Below are 8,460 nucleotides of genomic sequence, written 5' to 3' on the forward strand. Positions count from 1 at the left end.
CAATAAACGTGTGTGTAGGAACACACTGTTCACCTCCACAAATAAAGCCACCACTGCACCTGCCACATACTGATGAGTGAACACAGCATACACGAAACACCAGATCACCTACAGGAAAACATAACAGAGATTTACAGTTAAAACAAAACATAAATAGATATCACCATACATCCTGATTTGATTGATTAAATTAAGAATGGATCCTTTTAGCAGACTGTGAGGATGCAGTTATTAACATTGTAAATCTAGCAATGTTATACTTTGTGCTTTCTTAACTGGGCCTTAAATGACAGAAAACTGGTTAACACTGCTGTGTGAGTGTTTCTAATATACAGTGACAGCAAATTTGACAACTTTCTTCTGACTGACGTAATCTCACAATAATTTCTTCCTCTTTTGTAAAGTTATAGAAATGCTATTATGGTCCCCATCCCCCCATCCCCCCATCCCCATCCCATTGGAGCAAATGGGAAAGCAAAAATGTTATTTCTTGTAGTTTCTGTTCACCGCTATAAAAGTTCACCAATCTGTGATGACTTTCACTTCTGAGAACCCTGGAAATGTGATTACAAGTCTATTACAAAAGTTTTTGTATTACATATATTCTGAAATGTTATATTTATCTAAATATGCACTAATTGGCATACATTTCCAGAACAGAAATCTAAACATTGGATCAGGATCAGAATCAGAAAGAGCTTTATTGCCAGGTATGTTTACACAAATGAGGAATTTGTTTTGGTGACAGCTTCCACAACACAAACAGAATGACAGTGACAAGACACAGACAATAAAAAGAATAAAAATTGGACAAGTAAATAATACATACATACATACATCTTTTCTTTTGAAAAATACACAATATACAAAGTAAACAATAGATGGTATTTGTATGTACAGGTGTGTTATGTACAAATGCAAGGAAATATAAAAAGAGGTATGCGTGTTAAATAAATAAATGTATAAATAGTGTTGTTTATCACATGTTTATTGCCAAGTTAACTGTTCAGGAACTGTTCAGTCTCATGAACCGTTAACTTGGCACCACCTCCTGATCAGTGCGTAGGTCCCCCACTACCCTGGTTTGCATATGTGTAGCTCACAGCATAGAAATTTACATATGAAAGCTTCACTTAGGCAGAGGGGATGGGAAGCATTGAGTTTAACTGCCAAGCCAATTCCACATCAATTATCGGCAGTTCTCAACAATTATCTGTGCTGCCTGCACATTCCTGTGAACAGTCGTTAACCAGAAACTTCCATGACAATTTAGTGCCGTTAACTAACGAAAATCACACTTTCCATGCAGTGTGAGGGAAGAAACAGTTCTTATGCCTGGCATTCTGCTGCTCAGTGCTCTGTAGCACCGACCAGACGGCAACAGTTCAAAGAGGAATTGGGCTGGGTGTGAGGGGTCCAGAATGATTTTGCCAGCTCTTTCACTCACTCTGGATGAGTGCAGTTCTTGGAGAGTGGGCAGGGTTGTACCAGTGATTCGCTCAGCAGTCCTGACTATCCGCTGCAATCTTCTAAGGTCTGATTTGGTAGCTGAGCTGAACCAGACACACAGAAGTGCCAGAGAACGGATTCAATGACTGCAGAGTAGAACTATCAGCAGCTCCTGTGGCAGGTTGAACTTCCTCAGCTGGCGAAGGAAGTACAGCTTCTTCTGGGCCTTCTTGACAATGGAGTCTATGTGAAACTCCCACTTCAGGTCCTGAGAGACGGTGGTGCCCAGGAACTTGAATGACTCCACTGTTGTCACAGTGGGGGGGGGGAATCTTCAAAAGGCAGTTTCAAAAATCTTGTTTTATTTTGTTGACATCTTAGTCAATTTTTTTTTACAATTGACTTTGGATATCTGCTTTTATCACTCCATAAATCTGAAAATACAGTCAAAAGCCAATAAATGAACGAACGAACGAACGAACGAATGAATGTTTTTAGGAAGAAAAAAAATAAAGATAGAAATAAAAAAATAAAGATAGAAATAAAACTGTAAAGTTTGCTGCAGGTAGGTGCTACTGAAGTGGAGATTTCTGGCTAATTGCATGAGGAAAAAAGGCCTTTCTTTGAAATCTACAGACACAAATAGAAACAGTGCAATAAACTAAACACTTAAAAGTGTATTTTGGATGTTTTTGTCTGTAGTGTCTTCCACCTCATTTGCTCTTGTAAATATGTACATGCAGGGCCGTGCACAGACCTTTTGAGGGGCATGTGCTGAAATTGAAAAAGGGCCCCCCCCCCTAGTTCACTGCACTCAGTCAGTCAAGACTGGGGGCGGAGTTATGAGGTTTGACTGACAGTTTGAGCGGATCCAACAAGATTTAGTCACAAACTATTTTTAATACCTTTCATTCGCTAAATATATTTGTAAAACAGACAGACAGACGTAAAGGGTGACCAATAGCATTGATTTATTGAAGAAGAACAAAAAAAAAAAACTAAAAAAAAGGGCACTTCGGAGGGTAAGGACAAAAAGGGCATGTGCTCTGCACAGGTTGAGCCCTACCTGTTAACGTGCCTGTGTACATGTGTGAATCTGAATAAAACTTTCCAAGTGTTCTGAACTCAGCTTCTGTTGCTTATAGAGTGTGGAATGTCTTTCCTACAGGATTGGTTGTCATTATTGCACATTGTCTTATCCAACTAGAATTGCATAGGTTTTTTTTTTTCAAGTACCAAAGGTAAATTTCCCTCAAGTATAAGTGGGAATGATTAGCAATCAATCATTGTGGCAGTCCATACACCCCACTTCAGGATTACAGCTGAGCCCACTCTAATCTACCGGTTCAAAATTAATAACTTCATTGCTCAAGAACTTTGTCCTGAATCTCAGTTTCTCTTTGGGAACAAGCTGTGACATTTTCCAGGTCTGACTAATAAGAGTTTTTATGGCTTAACCTAGCATTTTTGAAACATTTTTCATGGCCCTGTGTGATAACCTGTGTATTGACTTACCATAACATGGTGAAGTAAAAACTCCCAAGATGCTTTTGCGTAGCCACTAAAAATAATGTCACCAGCATCCTGAATGAAGTAGCCTGTTGAAGGAGATCAATGCTGCATTTATTGACCAGACAAAACCTTTAAAAATCAATTGTGTTTAGTTACAAGAGGGATTTCAATATATCTGTCAATTTCCAGTCCCTGTATGTGGAACAGGTTCACCGTAGGGTCACTCAATCAGTGTTAAAGGGGTCATTGTTCTAATGACACATTGTTCTCCATGTACTACCATTGGGGTCAATTCCTTTTTTTTCCCAGTAAGAAATTATTACTTTTATTCAGCAAAGATGCATTACATTGATCAAAAGTGACATGACATTATAAAAATCTTCACTATTTCAAATAAATACTGTCCTTTTGAACTTTCTATTCTTCAAAGAATCCTGAAATGTATCACAGTTATTAAGAATTTGGCAGCACAACTGTTTTCAACATTAATAATAAGAAATGTTTCTCGAGCACTAAATCAGCATATTAGATTGATTTCTGAAGGATCATGTGACACTGAAGACTGGAGTAATGATAAAAAAATATTAACACAGACATCAGTTATTTTAAACCGTTTTATAGAAACATTTTTAATATGTCACAACATTACTTTTATTACTGTATTTTTGATCAATAAACTCTAGCTTTAACTATTTAAAGACTGTGAGAAAAACAGTTTTAAGATGTTAATTCTTGTCTAAAATATCATTCCAAAGACCTGAGTCACAGAACATCTTAAACTCTTATCAGGAGATCAGGGTTACACAGGATTGTTACATGGTTGAACATGCAGGAGAACGTGAGAATCAGAAAAATAAGATGCGTGTTACATACTTCCTACTTGTGTCAAGAGTCTAGGTTAACTGTGTTGTATTGCAATGTATGCAATACTGTATGATAGTGCAATGTGTTTCTGATATCTGCTGATGTGTTTACTGACCAGAGGAGACGACGACTAGCATGTATGCTGATGGGGTGTAGGTGGAGTGGATTTCATGCACCATCACAGGATGCTGTATGACACTGTTGGGACACAGATACATGCAAACTGTTGATCATATCAACCTGAGGATCAAAATACAACAGGCATGTGCTTAGTAACTGGTACTAAACAACACATAACAGAGTAAAAAAGTCCATTGCTGATAAAGATAAATAAATAAAAATAAAAAACACCCACAGTGGTGAAACTCTTGCTTGGTTTGAGGGATGATTCATGCTATGGCAATTATATGGGTGTATTTTTTTTTAGTTAGTTGCACTCTCATTCTCTCATTCATGCTTGTCCAGCAGGTTTTTCCTGTTTCCAAACTAAGAGATCAGTAACTGAAAGTGAAGTGCTGTTCATGAACATTCAATAACTTTTGTTTATTCTTAGACATTGCTATTAGTGCAAACTACAACGTCTAACAACAAACACAAGCTATTAAGATTTCAACAAAACAACTATAATATGCTTTGACTCCATATGTACTTGAGATACTGAACCTCTGCAGTGTCTTACTCAGTATTTTGCTTTGTAAAAATTATTTAAACATCCTTAAAATATGAGGAATATTCTAGGGCAATTTATTAGACATTGTCAACAATTAAATAAAACATTTAAGTACATTTATTTATATTTTAAGGATTTGTAAATAATAAAATAAAGTGATTTCAAGTTCTTGCTGTAAAACAAATCACTGAAAAAAAAAGAAGAATAAAAAACAACAACTCACCAGGCGACGGCCCAGATGCCAGTCAGCAGTGAGTGGACGAGTGACACTGAGAGGTTCCTCCATTTCCAAGTCCTCCAGGGGTCTGTGTCCACTGTCCCGGGACTGGGCACAGTCTGCAGGAACCTGTGAAGGATCCTGAAGGTTACAGAACAGCACAAGACATACAGGCCTGGATGCTTCTGGACTTCATTCAGCCATGTGTCCATCCTCCACACTCTTTATTCTGCGTCTCTCCTTTTCTCAGACAGTGAGTCCTTGTTATGTTGTTTCCTTGCTGATCTAAAATTTCAGTGCCCTTTCCAAAATAATCCACATGAATTGCATTCAGATTCTTGAACCAGTCCTGTCTTTTTTTTCTGCTTGTAATTGACGAGTCTTCCTTACACCCCTACAGACTCCGTCTACACCGTCTCGCTCTTTCCTCCACGTGCTGGTGCCTGTCATAGGTGTGGTATCTGTCACAGTACCTGTTTGCTGAACACTGATTGGCTGATGATGAATGGATCTGTGGGAGTGTTACAACAAGGAATGACAGCTGTATCTCTTTCCCTTGAACTTTTTGTGTCCATCTCCCTGTATTCAACAATCCAGCCAAACGTTCTGTACATGTAGTGATAGAGCCGTGTCAGCTGTGTGTGTGTGTGGGTGAGTGGGGAGCACAACAGAACAATAGAAGCCATTTAAACTCACAGTCATACTGCTGTCCCTAATAAATGAAATGGCTTGTGTCCTGCAGCTGGATCAAATGACTTCACTCATACTGGCACAGCAGAGGAATGGCTTACAGAAAACAGTTTGTTGTGTTTGGTCAGCTTTCAGTTGTGATATGAGCAGGGCTGGAAATGGGCCCCTTTGCGAAAATGAACCATGGTTTTATTATAGTATAAGTGCAGTAACCATGTTTTTTGGCATTTTGATGGCAACTATGGTTATTGTAGTAAAACCATGGTTAATTTGTGGTTACCATATATACAGGTGCATCTCAATAAATTAGAATGTCGTGGAAAAGTTCATTTATTTCAGTAATTCAACTCAAATTGTGAAACTTGTGTATTAAATTCAATGCACACAGACTGAAGTAGTTTAAGTCTTTGGTTCTTTTAATTGTGATGATTTTGGCTCACATTTAACAAAAACCCACCAACTCACTATCTCAACAAATTAGAATACTCCATAAGACCAATAAAAAAAACATTTTTAGTGAATTGTTGGCCTTCTGGAAAGTATGTTAATTTACTGTACATGTATTCAATACTTGGTAGGGGCTCCCTAATTTATTGAGATGCACCTGTATATATGTAGTGTGTGTGGGGTCTGACATCTGGACATGCCTAGTAGTTAACGTCATGATGGTACTGCAGTGCTACAAAACTATAAACTTTTTACCACAACAATAATAGCAATGTACAGTCAGCGAATTGCAAGATTTACTAGTCACTACTTTTGTAAATGATTGCAACCACAATTAGGAAATATTTTTCCATGAAAATTCAAATATTTTTCTATTAATCTATTAGTCTGCATTTACATTGCTTAATGAACATCTATTTTGACAAATTATTTTTCAAAATTTCGAAAACTGTCATAATAAAATGAAGACATAAAACATTAACAATTTAAATAATCTTTTAAAATTCATGCTTTTTTAAACCTGTCTTGGAGCCCCGCCCCATTAACAGCTAAAACATGTTTGTGTATATAAAATGAATCCCGCATTTATGTGAGGGATGATGGATATGTCACTCCTGAAACTTTGCTGCTTGTACAGTATATGGCCCTTAGCACGAAAAACATATTTTATTTAAATTCTGAACGGATTATATTTAGCATAGAAAGTGCAAAAAAAGCACTTCCTTTATATTCAATAAAAAGGTGTCACTTCAGTTCATCGCGATCTCACAAAGTTCCTTCATAATCAATGAACCTCTTATTTACATCGTTTTACAGTGAGAGGATTTGGGAGCGATTCACATAATCCGGCGATTATTTGAACGGAATGGCCAATCAGAGGAGTTCACGAATCAACAGATCTATCTGTGATTGGCTACATTGCTCAACGCTACAAAAACACATTGTAAATAGAAACTTTTGACGTTCTCAAGAGCGCAAACACGAATACGCAAATACGATTTGGTTAGTGTTTACCAAATCTGTTTCGCCAATATCCTATTATGTATATTTATCTTTAACTGTAGAAGCTGCTAAATATATTCAGCCAAGCTAACAGACTTGTTGTTGCTGTAGTTTCGTTATTCTGAATTTATTCTGAACCACTTAATGCACAGCTCTGTTTTTGCCATCGGCTCGTCAGATGTTTTGTTCCATCTGTTGCTTTATCACGGTCAATCATAGCAGATTCACTCGCTTAATTTTTTACACTCGCTTTTGTCGTTCCTGAAACTGTATACGTGGACGTTTGGTCCTCTTAGACAAACAAAACTTTTCTTCAAATTGTGAATGGATTATGTAGAGAAACCGAGCAAAGGGTGCTCCCCGTATAGCACAGCTGATTTTGACAGTTGACCGGAAATGACTGAGCTGGCTTATCTAAAACCAGGAAGTAACTGTGCATATATACAACTGCACCCCTAATAGCACACGTACATCACATCAAAAAGACGTTTAGAAGATGTCTTTAAGATGTTTATGATTTAGAATGAATGTAAAACTGACATCTTAAAGGTGTCTATCAGATGTTTGTACACAGCAGATGCTTTCCAGATTAAGCGATCATTAGCAGACGTACCTGTGCTACCTGGATATTATCTGGACATTACTTTGATTACATATAGTAAGAATAAACATTCAGGAAACGTTCTGTGCTCTATTTTTTTTTATCTGCACCATTTGTTTGAATCTGTACTCTATTTTTTTAATCTGTGCAATTTTTTTATTTGTGCTCTATTTTATCTGTGCTTTATTTTATTTAAATCTGTGCTTTATATTTTTAACTGTGAACTTTTTTAATCTATGCTCTACTTTTTTTATCTGCACCATTTTTTATCTGTGCTCTATTTTTTTAATCTGTGCATTTTTTTTATTTGTGCTCTATTTTATTTAAATCTGTGATCTATTTTTTATCTGTGCTCTATTTTTTAATCTGTGCACTTTTTTAATCTGCTCTATTGTTTTTATCTGCACCATTTTTTTAATCTGTGCATTTTTTTTATTTGTGCTCTATTTTATCTGTGCTCTTGATCTATTTTTTATCTGTGCTCTATTTTTTAATCTGTGCACTTTTTTAATCTGCTCTATTGTTTTTATCTGCACCATTTTTTAAATCTGTGCATTTTTTTTATTTGTGCTCTATTTTATCTGTGCTCTATATTTTATCTGTGCTCTATTTTTTTTATCTGCGCTCTATTTTTTAAATCTGCGCTCTATTTTTTTAATCTGTGCTCTATTTTTTGTGCTCTATTTTATCTGTGCTCTATTTTTTTATCTGTGCATTTTTTAAAATTTGTGCTCTATTTTTTGTGCTCTATTTTATCTGTGCTCTATTTTTTTATCTGTGCATTTTTTAAAATTTGTGCTCTATTTTTTGTGCTCTATTTTATCTGTGCTCTATTTTTTTTATCTGTGCTCTATTTTTCTTTTTTTAATCTTTTAAAAATCTGAATCTGATAAAATCTAAAATGTTCTATTTTATTTTAATCTGCCATATTTTAATTTTTTTGTCTGTTTGTTTGCCCTGTAACTTTAGTTTTCGCTGCAGCACAAGGTCGGCATTGACGGCATTGAG

General features: G+C 36.2%; 1 protein-coding gene across 2 annotated transcripts in view; it reads right to left on the reverse strand.

Moving 5' to 3' along the window:
- Positions 1–45: 45 nt before the first annotated feature.
- LOC107715355 (uncharacterized) overlaps positions 46–8,460 on the reverse strand; it is a 13,590-nt gene continuing 5,175 nt past the window's right edge. The window contains exons 5-7 of one of the 2 annotated variants that reach the window (XM_016521464.1): positions 4,719–4,841; positions 3,941–4,023; positions 46–108 (exon numbers count right to left, since the gene is read on the reverse strand). In XM_016521464.1, the coding sequence (XP_016376950.1) occupies positions 3,994–4,023; positions 4,719–4,841 (153 nt within the window). In that variant the 3' untranslated portion in view covers positions 46–108; positions 3,941–3,993. Of the gene's footprint in view, positions 109–2,977; positions 3,048–3,940; positions 4,024–4,718; positions 4,842–8,460 lie in introns of those variants that run through there. The other variant, XM_016521463.1, reaches the window with a different exon arrangement.

The sequence above is a fragment of the Sinocyclocheilus rhinocerous genome, unplaced genomic scaffold, assembly GCF_001515625.1.
Source record: "Sinocyclocheilus rhinocerous isolate Xijiao unplaced genomic scaffold, SAMN03320098_v1.1 scaffold299, whole genome shotgun sequence".
In the NCBI taxonomy this organism is placed as follows: domain Eukaryota; kingdom Metazoa; phylum Chordata; class Actinopteri; order Cypriniformes; family Cyprinidae; genus Sinocyclocheilus; species Sinocyclocheilus rhinocerous.